General features: G+C 37.4%; 2 protein-coding genes across 3 annotated transcripts; one reads left to right on the forward strand and one right to left on the reverse strand.

The window, feature by feature from the left end:
* The first annotated feature begins 4944 nt into the window (after positions 1–4944).
* LOC146643307 (G2/M phase-specific E3 ubiquitin-protein ligase-like) lies at positions 4945–8467 on the forward strand. Of its 2 annotated transcripts, none has more exons than XM_085396269.1 (5): positions 4945–5955; positions 6538–6719; positions 6933–7105; positions 7474–7595; positions 7712–8467. In XM_085396269.1, exons 1-5 carry the CDS (start codon positions 5904–5906, stop codon positions 7945–7947), a joined length of 765 nt encoding a protein of 254 aa, XP_085252395.1. In that variant the 5' UTR covers positions 4945–5903; the 3' UTR covers positions 7948–8467. The 2 variants fall into 2 exon arrangements, with proteins under 2 accessions (XP_085252395.1, XP_085252394.1); XM_085396268.1 differs by having other exon boundaries at positions 4946–5955; positions 7381–7595.
* A 154-nt stretch (positions 8468–8621) lies between these two features.
* LOC146643308 (uncharacterized) lies at positions 8622–13565 on the reverse strand. The gene is made up of 5 exons (XM_085396267.1): positions 12336–13565; positions 12023–12128; positions 10675–11404; positions 9466–9684; positions 8622–8857 (listed from the first exon to the last, which is right to left on the reverse strand). The coding sequence occupies exons 2-5, from the start codon at positions 12123–12125 to the stop codon at positions 8647–8649; spliced, it is 1263 nt and encodes a 420-aa protein (XP_085252393.1). The 5' UTR covers positions 12126–12128; positions 12336–13565; the 3' UTR covers positions 8622–8646.
* Between the last annotated feature and the right edge of the window lie 6832 nt (positions 13566–20397).

A 20397-nucleotide genomic window follows, 5' to 3' on the forward strand; every position in this document is an offset into this window, starting at 1 on the left:
GTTCAGCAAGATGGCAGCTACATGTTTAAGCTTTGTGGTGTATTAATAGTCTTATGGTGGTAGTTTCAGGAGTATCTTTGGGCAGTAATTCAGTATTTAGATTATATTTGCTGACTTATGCATTTATTATAAGAAAGAAACACATCTGGCATGGTGTCAGTATTCAAAAACCAACTATTTGCAAAATAGATCTTAAGAAAAAAGTGGATGAAACCTTAAAAAACCTTACATAGATCGAGCATCACCCCACCAGGAAGAGCAATGAATGAAATTGAATTGAAAAAATATCATTTCAACACAATTGGCACCCTTGTATTAATCTAATGTCGTACTGTGCGTTGTAGCCTCCAGAACAAACATGCCCACATACTCTTGGGTATAGAGTGTAGCAAAGATCTCACACAGAAAAGATGCTGATGCTGATTTAAAAGTGGGCGGCAGCAGCATCCACTCAGTCCTGGTACATCAGAGTTTTCTTTGTGAGCCAGTTTTTAAGAAACATAACTGGTGTGTCTGAGTGGGTGCAGGGTAAAAAAAAATCACTGCTAACATTCAGAAAATCCCACGTCATTGGCATTCATGTGCATACAGGCAGAGTTTAAGGTAACTCAATCTGAACTGCAATGTCAGCACAGACAGTGTATGCACATACACCCTGAATGAGCTGCAGGAATGGGGACAGTTAATGCAAATAAAGCACATTTGCAACACATTGCTGGGCCCACATTTGCTTTTGGCTGCTACCCTCCACTCACTCACGTTCACGCTTTCAGAGTATTCCCTTTAGGTTTCCTGGCTCTCATCTGCATTTCTTTCACACTCCAAGTGTTAAGAAGACTGCATGCATTTAACAGTCTGCAGGGTAAAATAACGTCTGGCCTTTGCTACTTTGTTTCATTGCAGCCTCAATTCATCTTATTGAAATGCCTCTTTGATATCTCCTGACCCATATGCCACTCTTTGATTTGTAACCCAGTTAAAATATTGTATTAGAAAATACAAATAAACATTATTTCTCTCACTAATAAAATGTGTTTTCCTGATTGCAAATGTAGTATTTTGAATATGTTCAATAAAGCATTCAACACTAATAAAATGTGTGATTTTTATCAATTAATATTAGTATGATCTCATTAGTTCATCTTCATTTAGGTTCAGGTATAAAGGTGAAATGATTCCCGAAATCATTAAATATAACCAGTGTTTCCCAAATAATCAGCATGAAACAATTTCAGTCAGTTAGTTGCAGCAATGCGTCACATCTATATGCATTTCTGACTTCAGGGCTGTGTGAGTGAGCAAACTGAAATGTTTAATGTGAATCTGGATTTTAAAAGAAGGAATAGTTAACACAAAAATACAGACTGATTATATATGAACAGGATAGATGTCATCTCCTGCAGGCGTGTCTTTGTGCTTTATTAATCTACGCCAAAGGGGTGAGAATACCTGCTAACTACATTATACCCAAAAATATCAATTAGGTCACATTAGCTGCAAAATGCTAACTGCTAAGCTAAATTACACCAAGAATAAATACAAGGAGTGCAGAATTATTAGGAAAGTTGTATTTTTGAGGAATAATTTTATTATTGAACAACAACCATGTTCTCAATGAACCCAAAAAACTCATTAATATCAAAGCTGAATGTTTTTGGAAGTAGTTTTTAGTTTGTTTTTAGTTTTAGCTATTTTAGGGGGATATCTGTGTGTGCAGATGACTATTACTGTGCATAATTATTAGGCAACTTAACAAAAAACAAATATATACCCATTTCAATTATTTATTTTTACCAGTGACACCAATATAACATCTCCACATTCACAAATATACATTTCTGACATTCAAAAACAAAACAAAAACAAATCAGTGACCAATATAGCCACCTTTCTTTGCAAGGACACTCAAAAGCCTGCCATCCATGGATTCTGTCAGTGTTTTGATCTGTTCACCATCAACATTGCGTGCAGCAGCAACCACAGCCTCCCAGACACTGTTCAGAGAGGTGTACTGTTTTCCCTCCTTGTAAATCTCACATTTGATGATGGACCACAGGTTCTCAATGGGGTTCAGATCAGGTGAACAAGGAGGCCATGTCATTAGTTTTTCTTCTTTTATACCCTTTCTTGCCAGCCACGCTGTGGAGTACTTGGACGCGTGTGATGGAGCATTGTCCTGCATGAAAATCATGTTTTTCTTGAAGGATGCAGACTTCTTTCTGTACCACTGCTTGAAGAAGGTGTCTTCCAGAAACTGGCAGTAGGACTGGGAGTTGAGCTTGACTCCATCCTCAACCCGAAAAGGCCCCACAAGCTCATCTTTGATGATACCAGCCCAAACCAGTACTCCACCTCCACCTTGCTGGCGTCTGAGTCGGACTGGAGCTCTCTGCCCTTTACCAATCCAGCCACGGGCCCATCCATCTGGCCCATCAAGACTCACTCTCATTTCATCAGTCCATAAAACCTTAGAAAAACCAGTCTTGAGATATTTCTTGGCCCAGTCTTGACGTTTCAGCTTGTGTGTCTTGTTCAGTGGTGGTCGTCTTTCAGCCTTTCATACCTTGGCCATGTCTCTGAGTATTGCACACCTTGTGCTTTTGGGCACTCCAGTGATGTTGCAGCTCTGAAATATGGCCAAACTGGTGGCAAGTGGCATCTTGGCAGCTGCACGCTTGACTTTTCTCAGTTCATGGGCAGTTATTTTGCGCCTTGGTTTTTCCACACGCTTCTTGCGACTCTGTTGACTATTTTGAACGAAACGCTTGATTGTTCGATGATCACGCTTCAGAAGCTTTGCAATTTTGAGACTGCTGCATCCCTCTGCAAGATATCTCACTATTTTTGACTTTTCTGAGCCTGTCAAGTCCTTCTTTTGACCCATTTTGCCAAAGGAAAGGACGTTGCCTAATAATTCTGCACTCCCTGTACATGCAGGTGGATTGGTTTGTTCGATAGTTGTGAAAGAGCGATAAGGTGAATACCGACACATACACAAAATAAAACGTTTTAATGAGCCAGTGTAAGCCCAGACAGACGACCTTTTACTAAAAATTGTGTTAGCTTGCAAGCTAGCGCCAGATATTCTTTTGTTCGTAAATCAAGGTCAGTACAACAAACACGATTACACGTAAAAAGCAGTAACCATCCTGTATTAAATACCGAGAAAGAGAAACGTTTTTCTAGAATCAATAACCGTTAAATATCAAAGGACGGCAAGAGGACGTGTGTACACGAATATGACTCCCGTTACACCAACGACACACCGACTCCCTTCTCCACCGACTCCACCATTAACATCCGGGTCATTCCCGGTCTGTCTGATGCAAGTTCCAACGGAGCGCTGAAACCAGCGGCACACCCTCTAAAACACACACACACACACGGAGCTCCAACAGCAGCCCGAGGATACAGAGATAGCATAAAAAAGTGTTTTATTACTGATGAACCAGTAATGTAGAAAACCCTATCTCAGTATCAATAAAATGTCTCAGTAATAAAATACGTCAAAGCCTTCTTAGGTTGTGTAGTTTAAACCAAATTCGCAAAAATTACAAAACCAAGCACATTTCCAGTGTTGTTAGTTTTAACATTTATTTCAGTCAACTAAAAGTTTTTTTTTTTCAAAATTGGTTTTAATTGGTTTATTTTAGTTAAGAAAAGACTTCTTAACTTGTTTCTTTTCTTTTCTGATAAATGCTAACACCAAAACGCAACTTACTGCATAACATGCAAGGCTGTGATATATCAACCCAACAAAATATATTTTGTTATGTAAATATATAGAGAGCGAAAGCAAAAAGGAAAAAACTGACACAAACGTTAAATGTATTTTCTTGTGCCATCTAGTGGGTGTAGAGACGAACTGTGTGCAGCAAAGCTGACTGTGCAGAGGGCATTTACTGCTTACTGTAAAATCATGTGAATATATAAATGTCTCCTTATATAAAAAAACAAAAGAAAAAAGTGACTGTAATCTATTTTGTTTGGGGATTTGTACACAGGTCTCTTTCAAAAAAGAGATTCAGATCTCACTGAAAACATATGTTTACATAATAACGCCTGTAGATGTAGCTTTAGAAACAGTTATTACTGATTTTAATTTTTAAATAGTTTTTATTTTTTAATTTAAAAAAGATTTTTTCTTTACTTTAAGTTTCTTTGTCATATAGCCTCTGTCATATTGTAACTTAAAACCATTAAAAAATAATATCTTTATATCAGATATGTTGTTGGGGTTTTCTCTATATTATGTAGAGTCTTTACCTTACATTATAAAGCAATATGAGCAACTGTTGTTGTAACTTGGTACAATATAAATAAAACTTTGAATTGCCGGTTTAAATTCCTCAGAGGTTATGCTGCTCACTACTGAGTGGTACTTTAGACTAAAACCCTACACCTATTGCAACATAACTAAGGGAGGATTCAGGGTCACCTGGTCCAGCCCTAACTATATGCTTCAGCAAAAAGGAAAGTTTTAAGCCTAATCTTAAAAGTAGAGATAGTGTCTGTCTCCTGAATCCAAAGTGGAAGCTGGTTCCACTGAAGAGGGGCCTAAAAGCGGTTCTGCTTCCCATTCTACTTTTAAATATTGTGCTTAATTAAAAATATTAAATAGGCTGAACTCAATTTTTATCAAATTGTTATTAGAACTCGATTTAAATAAGTTACCAGTACTTTTTATGCAAAAACGCTGATAAACTCAATTTATTTGAGTTGTCTTAACATAGAAAAACTAAGTAAGCTGGAAGTTTTACTTCTTAGTGCGGAAGGATGAAAGATGTGTGTCACTACCGTCCTCCTCCCTCGCGGATCAGTCCACATGTTCATGGTGCCAGCATTTGTTATGGAATATGTTTAGCAAACCTGGAGAAGCGTCAGCTCAAGATATTATTGTTGTCATTGCTGTGGATCTTTACGTGATACACTGACTTGGTGAGTAAATGTTTACTCTTATTCAAACTGATTTTGTGGCTTCTCTTAGTTTAGCACCAGGTTTATAGTCTTGCTAGCTAGTTAGTGTTAGCCTAGCGTTGCTGCTGCCGCCGGTGTTCCAGATCTACTGGCGTTTAGATCAACTGGCGTTGGTCGAACAGATGTGTGGCAGTCTTGCGTTTCAGGAGCTGCTACCGACAAACCAGCAAAAAAACGCCAAATGTGTCACCTGTGACACTTGTGAGGTTATCTCAAACACACTCCGTCAGTCTTGATGCTGTTGAACAACAAAATGTTTAAAAATGTGGCGAGTTTACCTGCGTGATATCCTCACGCGCGACGCGATCGCGAAAACAGCAAACAATTAACACCACGCCGATGTTGTTCACGGGACAGCAAGAGTAAACGATCGGGAGACTCTTGTCGTCGTTATCGTTCCCCTCGCACGTTTTATTTCTCCCGTTTCAGCGTTTTTGCTCCACAAGTACAGCGAGCAGTTTACTTTGTGCACTAACATGGACTCGAGTCAACCAGCGCCACCTCTGGCCAAGTGCCACAGCCTACAGCCAGATCAACCTGTGACACACATCTGCAGCACGTCTGAATTCGTTTCATGCACATTTGTACCTTTCAATTGTGTCTGTTTGTGCGTCATGCAAATAAACCTTTGAAAAGAATGAAATGATATCATATATTCCTTATTGGTACGGTGGCCCTGAGAGGCCAAACGGACTGCAACTTCAGAAAACACATGCAAAAAGAAAAATGCTGCAAAAAGGAAAACGCTGCAAAAAGAAAGACGCTGCACTGCAACTTCAAGAAAAACGCTGCACTGCAAAAAGAAAAACGCTGCAAAAAGAAAAGCGCTGCAAAAGCACACAAAGCACAACGGAAATAGGAAAAAAGATAACGGAAATGTTCCTGGGGAGACAATAACCCGACGGACCAGTTGCACGAACCAAAACATGCTAACCAGTGCGCTCGGACTGGGACACACTTCAAAGAAGTGGAGGAGAGGTAAATGTGTTGTAATCTCATGATTCTAATAATACTACAGATAAATAGGTGGTATTCAGAATACAGTTTTTTTGTTGAAATAAATAGATTACACATCATTATTTTCCTATTTCGTATGTTAGGCTATGCCCTCTCTATTTTTTGTTAATTCCACTCTGGTGGAAACCCAAACAAAACAAGCATTAAAAGGCTCTAATGCCTGTGTCTCAGTTTCGCACCCCATGCCACCTCTACTTGCGGCAGTATAATGTTTTCAAAATATTTTCAATAATTATTGTTCAAAAAATTATTTAATATGAAGGCAATAGGCAGAGTATTACAGGCATAGCGATAAAGGATGTGCCCTCATGTAGTCCGTGCTGCAGGGAGAATGGACTGCCATACACGTGAAGTTTCTGTGAGCCAGGGAGTGAGGAAAAGGAAAGTGGAAAAGTATGAGTTCTCACCTAGCAGAAAAGGGAGATGGAAGCATGTAAATATAATAATAACCACTGCAGCAAAAACAGTGCCTGTATCTATTTTTTTCACATTTTTTTCCATGGTCAAAATTACTTTATTATAATGAATCGTCTTTATCTTTAGCTGCAGATGAAAATGAATATTTCTACGTTGGAAGAATGATTGCAGTTTCCATTGTTCATGGTGGTCCAGGGCCATGTTGTTTATCTCCAAACTTCTTTATGTACCTTGTTGGAAAAGACAAGACATTCGAGGCACCAATTGATGATATACCAGATGAAGAAATCAAGAAGGCTCTACTAGAGGTAAATTTATGATGTTATGATTATGACAAACACCAATAAATGCAAATTTTTAGTTTTAGTTATCCACTTAACATAATCTTGGTAACTAACTGATGCCTGAAATGATTACGGATTGTGTAATCCAAGACTGTTACATCGCACATTAATAGACAGCATGCGAAGGATGTCACTTGTGCATGTGTATGTGTGTGTAATATATATTTTTCTCTTTAGATAAAGAATGCAACATCTCTAAGTGAGCTCCGAGTAATCTCAGAAAAACACTCAAGCATGCTCCAGACAGCAGGATGCTGTCGATTCATGAGGACACTGGAGGATAAGAAGAAGGTAGTAGCGGATTACATTCAATGGTACTTCATCTACCGAAACCATCTTTCCATCCAAAGGTATAGAATTCAGACTATTATGTGCCCATTTAACGAAATCTTTTCAGAAGAATAAATTGTTACTTTTTTTTATTCCTGTGAAATTTAAAGGATGGAAAAAACATATTCTAAATGCAAGACCTTTTTCAGGAGGACTTTTTTTTTGTAGCAGGATGAGTGTCTTAGCTAGATAAGAATGTTGGTTACTTTCTTAACACAGTAGTTTCCGATGTGAAGTTTTGCTTTCTTGCACAAATAACATTAAACATTTTATTAAAAATTAGACTGTTTTCTAGTTTCAGAAAGGGTCTAGCAACACTGGATTTTCTAAACGCCCTGGAACAGCATCCTTCACTCTTCTTCTCATTCATGTGCTACACTGAGACCAGGCTGACAGCTGATCTTCTTGAGAACATCTTCCATGTGCAATTTGGTCCACCTGGCAGCTCTAGGCGTCAAGAGGAGACAAGAGTACTAAGCTACTGGCAAGACTATCTGCTTTCTGTAGAAGGTATTAAATTTGGTTGAAAATGTTGAAATGAGTACATTTATGTCAGCAAAGTGTAATGGCCCCTTTTTCCTGTTTATTATCATTAGAAATAACTTTTATTCTCTTTACATTTTCAGAGAGAAATGGAAGTCTGTCTCTTGAAGACATCCTTATGTTTGCAACTGGACTGGGAGAAATTCCTCCTGCAGCAATTCAGCCAAAGCCACAACTTCTTTTCCAGACCACTTCACGCTTCCCTGTAGCAGATGTCTGTGCAAATACTATCAAAATCCCAGTGTTACACAGTTATGAGGACTTCCAAGAAGCCATGGATTATGGCATCCAGAACTCTCCTGGGTTTGGGCTTCCCTAAGGTCCAAGTCCTTTTGCTTTTAAGCCACATTTATGGTTTTAGCAAACATTTGAAGTTTGTGATTTTAAAATCTGAAAATTTTGTTTCTAATAATTTCTGTAAATCACATAAAGTTTAATGCATCGCAGAAAGTTCAATCAGGTTTTGGAATTTCAAAAGCATAGTATCATAGTGGGGCAATTGAACAAGTTAGACATATTTCACTGTGTTAAGAAATTGCCAATGTAACAAAATAAAACATTTCTGAAGTATTCTAATGTACTGAGACACGCTAGTATAATAACACAGGGAAAAAAATCTGATAAATTCAGTTAAAAGGCTTTATTTAATCAAACACTTCTGTGTTTGATTACATTTTTTTGTAAGATATGCAAGTTGTTCTTGGAGTTAGAAAAAGAAAAACCCACATAAATACAGGTCTCGCTGAATGCTTTTGTAAACCTTTGTTTGTAAAACAGATCTCCAAATTAATCAATGTGTTTGTTACAACACCTAATTAAAAGGAACAAGTTATTTTGTACAGTATGGTCTTTTGATTTCTTCAGGTAGAAAGCGTACACACTGAAAAGTTGACGGTAGTGAAACTATTTATATAAAAACTATGGTACTATTTTTTTCAATACTCATTAAAGTTGGTTTGTGAGAATTAGTGTCAGTGGTAATTGTACTCACATCTAGCAGATGATTTTACATTGACTTCTAAAGTCCAGTCATATTTTTGAGTGTTATATAATTTTCAACTGCAGTAGTCCAGTTGACTGGTCGAGGGAGCTCACTCTGTCTTTCCAAGTTTGTGAAATGAACCTGGAGATTGTCGTCCCCACATAGACTGTACTGAGCAGGTAGAATGTCATCAAACTGGTGCAGGATTTCTTGAGGCACTTGGAATCCACACTCTCTTCCACCATACCTTAGGTCAGTCAGAAAAATGAACAAATTCAGTCACTTCTCCAGGTACTATCTTTCAAGGTTACAGCAAAAGCGCAAAGTCAATCTTATAATTAAAAGTCAGTTCTGGAAATTGTGATTTTAAAGAATCTTAATTATGCATATATCTACATTTGTCATTTTTAGCCAAGATGTGATCCAAAGTTAAAATATGATTGTCTAACATTTTTTTTTTTTGGAAAAAAATATAAAAATAAAACGTAAGTGCATGAAGTCAGAGAACAGAACTAATGGCAAAACACAAGTGGCAGCTTTAATTTCTATTCAGCAAAAAGGTGAAAACAACAAAACACACTATTCAATTGCTAAAGTGTGTGTAATACCTGCTATGAGTAACAGTTAGGGCAAATTGTTAAACCTAAATGACATACTGCTTACTTAACTCAAGTGGTTAGGTCAAGAAAGAAAAGAGTGCACATAAGGGATGGACTGTTCCTGAACCATTTTATAAATGAACAAAAGGTTTAATAACAGCAAGCTGGACAGGTATCCTGCACATACAATACACTATACTGAGGAAGAAAAATTTTAGTAAAACTATGAAATAAAATCCATGGACTAAATACATACCTATGAGGCAGGTGATACATGGCTTCTGGTTTACCAGATGGACAACAAGATTGGCGCACAGGTCGGATGGTGTGAGTGTTCCAGAGATCTCTGTACTCGTCAAGCTCTTTTTGCAAGACATTGAGGAAGACATATCGTAGAAGGCATTTATGTTCATGACTGCCGTTGAAAAGATGCCTCTCCCTCAGGTCACTGAAGAGTTCAATCCAGAACTGAGTTCTAATGGTGGAATGACAAGGCATATAAAATTTAATAACACAAGTGATTCAATGTAATTGTCCTCTTTAAACAAAAGTCGTAATCTTAAGAATATTGAAATGTGCGCAATTTCGTTCAAAGAAAAGCTTATTCACATGTTTTGAAGTGTTTCATCAATGCACTGCAGGAAAACAAAAGCAACTTCACACAAATAACAAAATTTAACAAAATGATTAATCCTTCTGTTATTCCTGCATTTGGCGGTTGAACTTAAGAAAAGTTGTAATATACAGATCTGTCCATATAAATGTACTATTTTGTTTCTACATGAACACTGAAGCTGTTATCACTTGTTAGATACCACACAGAAATCCAAAAACTAGTGAAAACATCAGTATTTTTTTTTTGGCACACAAAGTCGAAGAAATGTCTGAAACGAATGACCTCCTCTAACAAATTTCTGTCATGTTGGATCAATGTTCTTATATTACTCATATTACAGTTCTCAAATTTGAAGAATCCCTTGTTCTTTTATTTATATGACTCCCTACAGGTAAACTATTTGATCTAGATGTTAGTTTGGTACTACGTAGGCACACAAATTTGAATAAATTTTACTCAATTTTAAATACATCAATCTTTACTGATGCCATTGCCTCTAGGATTTATAAAAATTTATTAAAATGTTGAATGTCAGTTTGTTTGTTGTTTTTTATAGTTCCTTTTTAGGACTTTGTGGAATGTCTGAGTAGGATTTTCCTTTTGAGTGTGTTGTTTTAATACAAACAAATGTCACTGGTATACCAAACCATTTATTATATTTTTTGAAGCAGTTGTGCATCACATGAGAAAAATGTGTAGGTGACTATGTTTTTCTTTGTTTGTTTGTGACTGTAATTTAATATTTGAGTATAAAGCCCCACCCACAAAAAAAAAAGTATATCGCTGACCACGAAACACCTTCAGAACCATTCAATTTTAGTTTCAGAATATATTTTAAAAGCCATGTACCTTTGCTTTCTGAACGAAGACCACCAACTTTCAATCCGTTGATTTGTAGTTGAGGTACCATACATATGACTGTGGGCTCCTGCAAGTTCATCTCCATGGTCTGATCTTAAAGCACAGTGAATGGCTGCCATTGTGCCATTTTCTGTGCCACAGTCTGTACGAAGGCATGCTGGAAGTTGACCAAACCGTGACAAGCACTCCATATAATATTTTGCAATGATACCTGGGTCATTATTTGAGCTGCCACAGCTGAGCCACATAACTTTCCTTGAAAATCCATCGACACATGCACTAATAGCAACACCAAAGGGCTTCAGCTTATCATAACCATCCACATGCCACACTTGATTTAGTCCTTCTGAAAAATATCCTCTTCGAACAAACCTGCGTTTACAGCGACGCTTAACACCATATGGATCTAGTCTTGAGAGTATGTGCATTACATCATTTCTTTTAACTTTCAGATTATACTTTTGTCGCAGTGTCTGACACATGGATCTGTAACCCAGAAGCTGACCTGAGCCTCTCAGTTCTTGTGTAACAGTGGAAATGTCAATGTCAGTGGGAGTAAAGTCAGTCCTTCTAGTCATTCCAGCATCTTTTAGCCTCCTCTTTAATGTTCTCAGACTCATACAAATATTATGCTTGTTTTCAAGAAAATCCAGGATCACTTCATATGTATGGCCCTCAGAGAAATACTTAGTGATGATGTCTGTGACTGAGACTGGGCCTAATGTTGAAGAGAAAACATGAAAAGATAATTACGACCGCAGGAATCCACAAATGCACTTAATAAGTGTTTTTTTTTAAAAAAATACCACATCTGAAACAAGTCTCAATAAACATGACTCAAGTATTTAATCTTCTTGATGTGTGCTTAAATAAAGGCCAGCAAAAGCTCAAAGAACATGGACCAGGATTCAGGACTTATCACTCTCATTAAGACCTCTATGCTGACAACTCAAAATGAGCAAAATTAGAGAAGTTAGAAGAATTTCGTCACTGTGTACATATGCCCTATTAAGTCATAAACTAGTTTTTAAAATTATGCTGTAGAACCGGTGGCAGGCTTAAACCAGAATACAGTTCTTAGTACCTAGCAGTTCATGCCTTTGCGTTTTTGGAATTCTGATTTATCTTGGCATACAGAGTCTTTATCAATACAAAAACCTTAGAATAAGGAAATGAATATAGTACTTTGGAATGGCATATGAATAATAATCCCCCCCCCCCCCAAAAAAAAAAGTTTAACATTCACTACTGAAGCTACTGTGGTGTATATAAGTCATTATGAAGCAATTAAAAGGTGAGCAATAAATACTAGAACTTAGGAAAGTGAAGTGCTTACCATTCTCTATAAAAGGTGCTAAAACTTGAATGTTAGTTCCACAGGACCCACAAAAAACTCCAATTTGCCCCACTAGCTGGATTCCACAATATGGACAATACATTGCCTGATGAAGACACAATGCCAAATTAAAACCTGAACACATTAACTGCAATATTCCTTAATGACTTTGACTTATTAGTATTTGTTCTCGAGTTTAAAAAAGCTTCATTTCTAAGGCTACATTAAACATTATCTTTGTTAGAATTATCTTTGAATGTATATTCCAGATATCTGTAGTATTATTAGAATCATGAGATTACAACACATTTACCTCTCCTCCACTTCTTTGAAGTGTGTCCCAGTCCTAGCGCACTGGTTAGCATGTTTTGGTTCGTGCAACTGGTCCGTCGGGTTATTGTCTCCCCAGGAACATTTCCGTTGTCTTTTTTCCTATTTCCGTTGTGCTTTGTGTGCTTTTGCAGCGCTTTTCTTTTTGCAGCGTCTTTCATTTTGTAGCATTTTTCTTTTTGCAGTGCAGCGTTTTTCTTTTTGCAGCGTTTTCCTTTTTGCAAGTGTTTTCTGAAGTTGCAGTCCGTTTGGCCTCTCAGGGCCACCGTATATTGGCCTACATTTGTACAAAATTCCAAATTATATACACAAAGTCATAGAAATCACCACTCCAATTGGTCATCATGATTTTAATATTCTCTTTTCCCATAACAATGAAATACACCTTGGACAAATATGACACATCAATATTTCATTAGTGTTGTCACATCACATCCTGTAAGCATCGTCTGCCTGTGTCTTTTCCCTGGAAATTAATATTTCCAGCCAATATAGGCAATCCATCAACATGGCTGGAGAGTTGGTAGTTATATACAGTCTGTATAAGTGTGGTTAATCTAATGAACATTTGTAAGGAGACGGCAGTTACTGTGAATTCACAGCAGTTACACAGTGATTAGTAATAAACAGAGCCAGTGAGAGTGAGTGGATTTAAGAAAGTCAGTGACTCAGGTGTGTCACTTGGTTTGTCATCTGTTTGTGAGACTGGAGGAGACGCAGAAATCTTTTGTTTTAAATCTTAGTTAGGAAGGTTCCTGTTTGAAAACAAGCACTTTTTGTGAGAAATGCAAGAAGTACATCTGCAGAAAGCACACAGTTACATTCTGTCCATCATGTGGACAAAATAGAAAATGTTGAGCATTGAAAAACTGAGAACGTTGGGCAAGTTCAAAAGAAATGTGTTTGTAAGAACGAAAAACCAAATTGTTCCTAAAATAGTTATGGAAAGTCTAACTGTTGTATGTCTGTGTTCTACATGTTTATCTAATCGAAAATAAAGGTGCTATTGTTTTATTGCAGTTTTTTGACAATTCTGAGTGGATTTACACAGTACGGGTCAAAATGACCCGCAACAAAATCAATGTCATTTTTTTGTTCTTCAACATAATACAAGGGTTCATTTCCAAAACTTGCATATGATCTTCAATTTGTAGCAGATCCACTATCACACAGCAGCTGGAGCAGTCTCCAATGGAGGTCAGTCCACTGCTGCCACCTGTGGCCAAGTACCATAGCCTACTACTAGATTAACTTGTGACACATCTGCACCTGCTGCTATGATGACATTGAGTAGAGGCTGAGTGGCTGCACTTACCCCTGGTACATCCAAATCTACCCACAAATATGTTGAAAGATGCAATCCCAGCAATGTGGATTGTCAACACTAAAAACAATCAGTAAGCAAAGACAACAGGGATCACTTTTTTCTGTTTATTTAGCACCCACAACATTTGTAGTCGCCTTCTGCACAGGGGAAGTCCCCACACACTGTGTGGTACCACTTTCCACAGAAGGTGCATTCAGTCTGCAAGATTGAATGAGATTGTCAGAGTCATTATCTGACTGTTTATTACTGATCACCTGCTGTACATTCACAGTAACTGCCATCTCCTTACAAATGTTCGTTAGATTAACCACACTTATACAGACTGTATATAACAACCAACTCTAAAATGTTTGTTCGCAGAGAAAAGACACAGGCAGACTACACTAACGACATGTGATGTTACAACACTAGTGAAATATTAGTGTCATTTCATTCATTTCAAAGGTTTATTTGCATGACGCACAAACAGACACAATTGAAAGGTACAAATGTGTTGTTTGTGAAATTTTCTGTTGATTTTTTTTTAAATAAAAAAAGTGAGCCCAGACAAAATTCTTCGGGAGGTGCAGCCGCTGGGGGTGGGGTGTATTTTCAATCCATAGCCCTAACTAACTAACTATATCTCCAAAAGTTGATTCTGTTCATCTGGACGTAGCGTTTTGTGGGAGAAACGTTTCGTCACTCATCCAAGTGACTTCTTCAGTCTCAGCTGACTGCAGGTTTCCCCAAATCTTACTATATATATATATATCTAACTATATGCATCATGTTTAACCTGAGTAGCAAAAGTCCGCAGGGGGGTTGAAAACGATACGCCAGCAGTTACCTGTGCTTGCAGAAGCCTTGACCTCCCGGTCAGCTATCGCGCTGGTGGATAACAGAGCTCTCCGAAAATGTGGGAGCACTTTTGCAAATATGTGATATTTTGATGAATTAAGTAGATATTCTTAAATATATATCTTAAAAGGTTATTTTGTGACCCAGAAAGGGTAGTCTGGGGAAAAGGAGGATCGCATTTGTAGGGATGGGTATCATTTAGGTTTTATCCGATACCAGTACCAAGTACCAAGGGCCGGTCAATATGGAGAACACAAAATTGGTCCAAAAACCTCTCATGTTCAGCTGTTTTTTGTAAAAAGATAACAATGTTAGCCTTTTCTGCAGCTATAGGGGATTTATGGTATCACTCTTGGCTGGAAGCAGTGCTTAATCAATGGAAAAAACACAAACTTTGTCCAAAAACCTCTCATGTTTAACTGTTTTCCACTTTTTCTTTGGTCATTTTAACCTTTTGGCCAGGGTGAAGGGAGTATCTGCCATCAAACAAGAAGACAGCCGCATGTAACTACGACAGTGTTTGCTAGTTCACCTTACATGCATTAATTTAATAACGTGGTTAGCTTACACACGAACAACATTAAGCTACTCACGCAGAGAAGAATGGCTGCTGCTGCCATCATCATCCGTCATCATTTCTGCTACACTGGCAGGACTCTACTCTCTGGGTTTTTGGGGGGATGCTGCTAACTCCGGGTCTGATAACAGGCAACCCACCCGCAGTAGATGTGCTCGGTGTGAGGTCTCGCAGCAAGCTATAAAATACGGCGCATTTCTCGGCTTTTAACAAAATGCTATATGTCGCCAGGTGTTTCCTCAGATTTGAGAAGTTACCTCCTTTGCACAGTATCACCTTAAAGCACTTGTTGCAGGCTGCTGAGTTTGCATCTTTTGCTGTGAAGTACAGCCAGACTTTGACCGCTTCGCCTTGGGCATTTTTAATCTGTAGCTCTGCTCTAAAAGAACGTACGTACCTGGGCCCGCCTACTATCCTCGGAAAGGTAAAATGATTGGCTAGAATCCAAAGTGTATGAAATCTCAGGAAAAAAAAGCACCGAAATAAAGCACCGAAATGTGCGCTGATTTTCGGTCTGGTTACTACCGTTTATGTCAGAACCGGTGCCATCATGGCATGTCACATATTTGCAAAAATGCTCCGACATTTCCGGAGACGTCCATTTTTTCATGCTTTGTGGCAGCTTTTGAACATCTGTGGCATCTATATCTAATGTCAAATCTAGACTTTATTTAACAACATAAGCAAACTATATGTTACAATGATTGCACAGCCATTAAGGATCAAATCAGTTTCATTTTTTTCTGTTTTTTCTCCCTCTGCTTGCTTCTTACTGTCTTTGAGGCTCAGGACCAGCACTCCTGCTATTGGACAGAAAGACATCAACTCAGTGGTAAGTATTATGGTTTTCCAATATATTAGCAATTTTCAGTGACATTTATATTAATCAGGCTGAACTTAATCATACTTTAGATCAGCCTGTTTCACTTATTGTTTTATTTGTGCTTTGGTTTGGGGAAGTTGTTTCTTCACTGATCTTTTCCTGTCTTCTGTTATTAGATTTGAGATATGACTGCACTATGCTGTTGCTGTTGACTCCAGTTAATTCTACAAGACATGCTGTGTAAGTACACAAACAACAACAGTTTGGTCTGCATTTCTTGAAAGATCACATCCCCCAAACTTAATTTAGAGGGTCTACACTGTATTTAGTGAAGTCTGCAAGTTTTCTAACAGCAAAATTTGTTTTGTGCCCAAATCATTTTGCACATCATTAGAATGAAAGTTATTGGCCATGTTTGCATAGCCCTTTTTAAAATGATGCTTTCATGACATTATTATATGTTAGGTGGTGGTCAGGGCTATCCAGACTAGGGATGGGTATCGAAAACCGGTTCTTGTTAAGAACCGGTTCCCACTGTTTCAATTCCTTCATTTCATTTCATTTCATTCATTTCATTTATTTATTCATTTTCAGGCACAACAAATACCTATATTGAACATAAAATACACAAAACAAAAAACAAAACTTGCCTGAAAAAGGAGTGGGACGAAGAAAACCCCTATACTCACTCATCAACGAAAAAAAATAATAAACTTCCCGCAGCTACGCCCATCATTGCATACAGACCCATCAACAGCCCCGGGCAGATACAAGCATCTAAGCGGCAGCTCGCAACCAACAATTAGAGCCTTCATAACTGAATACAGAATATATAAATTATAAATTGCATTACCACAGGTAACAGGCAGTAATAACTACAAGTAACAAACACACATACATATACATACATATATATCTACACACACAAGTACATATATGTACATACATACGCACACTTTATTTTATTTTTTTTTATTTTGGAATCCATACCAGCAATGGTAAGAGGACAGACATTACAGAGCACACTAAAACCCATCATTGAGTATACTGTGACCAGACCAACTGTTTGTAGAGAAATTTAAATCTATGAATATTTTTGCATTGTTTCAATTGTAAACTCAGACTGTTCCAGATTTTCACACCACATACAGACACACAAAAGCCTTTACGGGTTGTTTGAGTTCTGGGTAATTTGAATTCTCCAAAGCCTCTCACATTATAAACCTTTTCTCGAATTTCAAATCTAGTTTGTAAATTTGCCGGTAAAAGTTTAGTAAAAGCTTTATACAAAATTATGGATGTATTGTAATTAACCAGATCCTGGAATTTAAGTAACTTTGCCTGAAGAAAGAATTTGTGAGTATGATCTAGATAACCAGCCTTGTGAATAATACGCAGTGCTTGTTTCTGTACTGTGACTAATGGATTAGTTGTATTTTTATATGTATTTCCCCACACTTCCACACAATATGTAAGATATGGAAGAACCAGGGTACAGTACAGAGTACGAAGTGCATCTTTATCAAGGAATTGTTTCACTTTGTTCAAAACTGCGAGGCTTCTGGAAATTTTGGTTTTTATGTGTCTGACGTGGGGTTTCCATGAAATTTTGTTATCAATTATAACTCCCAAAAATTTGTTTTCACTCACATTATCAATTGGTACACCTTCAATGATAATTGGTAATTCTATATTATATTTTAAATTACCAAAAAACATTGCTTTAGTTTTATTTATATTTAATGATAATTTATTTATGTCCATCCATTTTTTTATTAATTTTAGCTCCCTGTTTACAGTCATTACAAGATCAGTATAATCATCGCTACTGAAAAATATGTTGGTGTCATCTGCGAACAGTATGAGTTTAAGTACTTGAGAAACATCAAAAATATCATTTATGTATACATTGAAAAGTTTTGGTCCCAACACTGACCCTTGGGGAACACCACATGTAATACCAAGTTTCTCTGAATGGTAATGCCCTATGCTAACATATTGTTCCCGACCTGTTAGGTAACTTTTTAACCAGTTACCAGCTTTCCCTCGAATACCATATCTTTCCAATTTATCCAGTAAAATTGAGTGATTGATTGTGTCGAAGGCCTTTTTGAGGTCAACAAAAATACCAACTGCATATTTATTTTTATCCAGTGTATCAGTAATTTCTTCTACTGCCTCAATTATCGCCATTGAAGTGGTTCTTTGTGTTCTGAAACCATACTGACCAACATTTATTATTTGATGTTTTTCAAGGAATTTTTCTAATCTTGAATTAAAAAGTTTTTCTAGAATTTTTGAGAATTGAGGCAGTAGAGAAATAGGCCTATAATTGGTAAAACTGTGTTTGTCATTACTTTTATATAGTGGTATTACTTTCGCAATTTTCATTTTTTTTGGAAAACAACCGGACTGAAATGATAAATTACAGATATATGTTAAGGGACTAGCAATATTCAGAATAACCTGTTTAACTACAGACATATTTATGTCATGATAATCCATTGAAGACTTACTTTTACATTTTAATGTGATATTTATTACTTCTTGCTCATTTGTAGCTGAGAGGAACAGTGAAAAGGGATTTGATTTTATATTACTGATATTTTCATTTTTATGACACGGGATGTCCGCTGCTAGTTCAGGGCCAACATTTATGAAGAATTTATTGAACCCATCGACAATATTACTCATGTTGTGATTTTCACCATTTGCATCAGTAAAATATTCAGGATATGATGTTCCAGAAGATCCTTGTTTAATTAAGTTGTTTAACACATCCCAAGTTCCTTTTATATTGTTTTTATTTTCATATAATCTTCTTCTATAATAAAGTTGTTTGCTCATTCTTATAATATCAGTCAATTTATTTCTATATGCTTTATATCTTTGTTCCACTTCTTTTGTTTTTACTTTGATAAACTGTTTATACAGATTGTTTTTCTTTTTGCAAGCATTAATAATTCCTTTTGTGAGCCAAGGACTTTTTATCTTTTTTTTCTTTGTCATGTGTTCGTTTACAGGACAATGTTTATTGTACCACATAGTAAAAATATCTAGAAAATTATCATAAGCCTTGTCCACATCTGACTCTTCATACACCGAACTCCAATCTTGTTGTGCTAAATCGAAATTGAAGGCATGAATTGCTTCTTCATTTATTGTTCGCTTTGCTATCATGATCTTGGTATCTATTTTTTTTTTAAAATCACAGTCACACAAAGTAAAAACTGGTAAGTGGTCAGTTATATCACAGACAAGCAGGCCACTATTAATTTGGAAATCCATGACATTAGTAAAAATGTTGTCAATAATAGTGGCGCTATGTGAAGTTATTCTGCTTGGCTTTGTTATTGTTGGATATAGTGATAAGCTGTACATTGTGTCAGTAAAGTCATCAATGGCTTTTAACCTTGTTGGATTTAGCAAATCAATGTTAAAATCACCACAGATAAATAGTAATTTTTGGTTCACCGAAGCAAACGTTTTTTCTATCCATTCATTAAAAGTGTCAATACTTGAACTGGGTGTCCGATATATACAACTTATTATAACATTTCTCTTTTTTTCATTCATAATCTCAATAGTCAAACATTCCAAAATTCCATCAATAGTGTTACGACCCGTCTAGGGCCAGGCCATAACATGAGCGAGGCACTCGCTTCCCCCCCCCCCCCCCCCCCCCCCAAGACCCAAGCAGTCACACGCAACAAATCCGTTAGATGTGAAGTGATTTATTTACAAGGTGAATAAAGAGAACCAAAACGGGAGTGTCAACACTTCAGGGTGAGCCAAGGCCAAAACAATAAACAAAACAAACCTACACAAATCCCGCACCCCTGACCTCACCAAAATAAAGTCAAAATAAAGACAGAGTCTGACCTCCTTAACCAACTCAAAAACAGGAGAAAACGGGTGATCAAAATAAACGGCAGCTCACCCCTACCCACTCCACTTCCACAATTTTCGCACGTATACTGCAGCCAGCGGCTACCACAGGACTACTGCTGGGTGATGAGGAGAAATGCGAGGACCTCTCCCGCTGTAGCACTCCAGCCTCCTTTTATTGGGCGGGTCCTCCAGCTGGATCCAATCACGCCGGGGCAGTAAGTCCACGCACCAATCGGAACAGGGCCCTGGCAGAGCTGAATTAACATAGACAAAAACACAGCACCTGCACAAACAAACACACGGACATACAAGTTCGTAACACCCCCTTCCATAAGAATTAAACAATCCGTCTAGTGTTTAATCCTAGACTACAAAATTGCTCTCGACAGGGCGTCCGCGATGACATTCTCCGTCCCTTTCTTATGCCTGATCTGCAGGTTGAAGTCTTGCAAGAGAAGGGACCAACGCATAAGTCTCTGATTTGAGTTCTGCATCTGGGAGAGAAAAACCAATGGGTTATGGTCAGTGAACACTTGAACAGGGATAGAGCTGGATCCGATATACACCTCGAAATGCTGTAGGGCTAACAA

The sequence above is a fragment of the Rhamphochromis longiceps genome, linkage group LG22 (assembly GCF_057381845.1).
Source record: "Rhamphochromis longiceps isolate RC_006_pf linkage group LG22, R_longiceps_female_GT1.1, whole genome shotgun sequence".
NCBI classification, from domain to species: Eukaryota; Metazoa; Chordata; class Actinopteri; order Cichliformes; family Cichlidae; genus Rhamphochromis; species Rhamphochromis longiceps.

Excerpts from the sequence above, each read along its gene's own strand:
- LOC146643307 (XM_085396268.1), top strand. The coding sequence starts at position 5,904 with ATGCTAACCAGTGCGCTCGGACTGGGACACACTTCAAAGAAGTGGAGG. Across the intron at positions 6,720-6,932 it reads TCAAGAAGGCTCTACTAGAG|ATAAAGAATGCAACATCTCT; the intron begins GTAAATTTATGA and ends TTTTCTCTTTAG. Across the intron at positions 7,106-7,380 it reads AACCATCTTTCCATCCAAAG|TTTCAGAAAGGGTCTAGCAA; the intron begins GTATAGAATTCA and ends ACTGTTTTCTAG.
- LOC146643308 (XM_085396267.1), bottom strand. The coding sequence starts at position 12,125 with ATGTATTGTCCATATTGTGGAATCCAGCTAGTGGGGCAAATTGGAGTT. Across the intron at positions 11,405-12,022 it reads AGCACCTTTTATAGAGAATG|GCCCAGTCTCAGTCACAGAC; the intron begins GTAAGCACTTCA and ends CTTCAACATTAG. Across the intron at positions 9,685-10,674 it reads TCTTCGTTCAGAAAGCAAAG|AACTCAGTTCTGGATTGAAC; the intron begins GTACATGGCTTT and ends TTCCACCATTAG.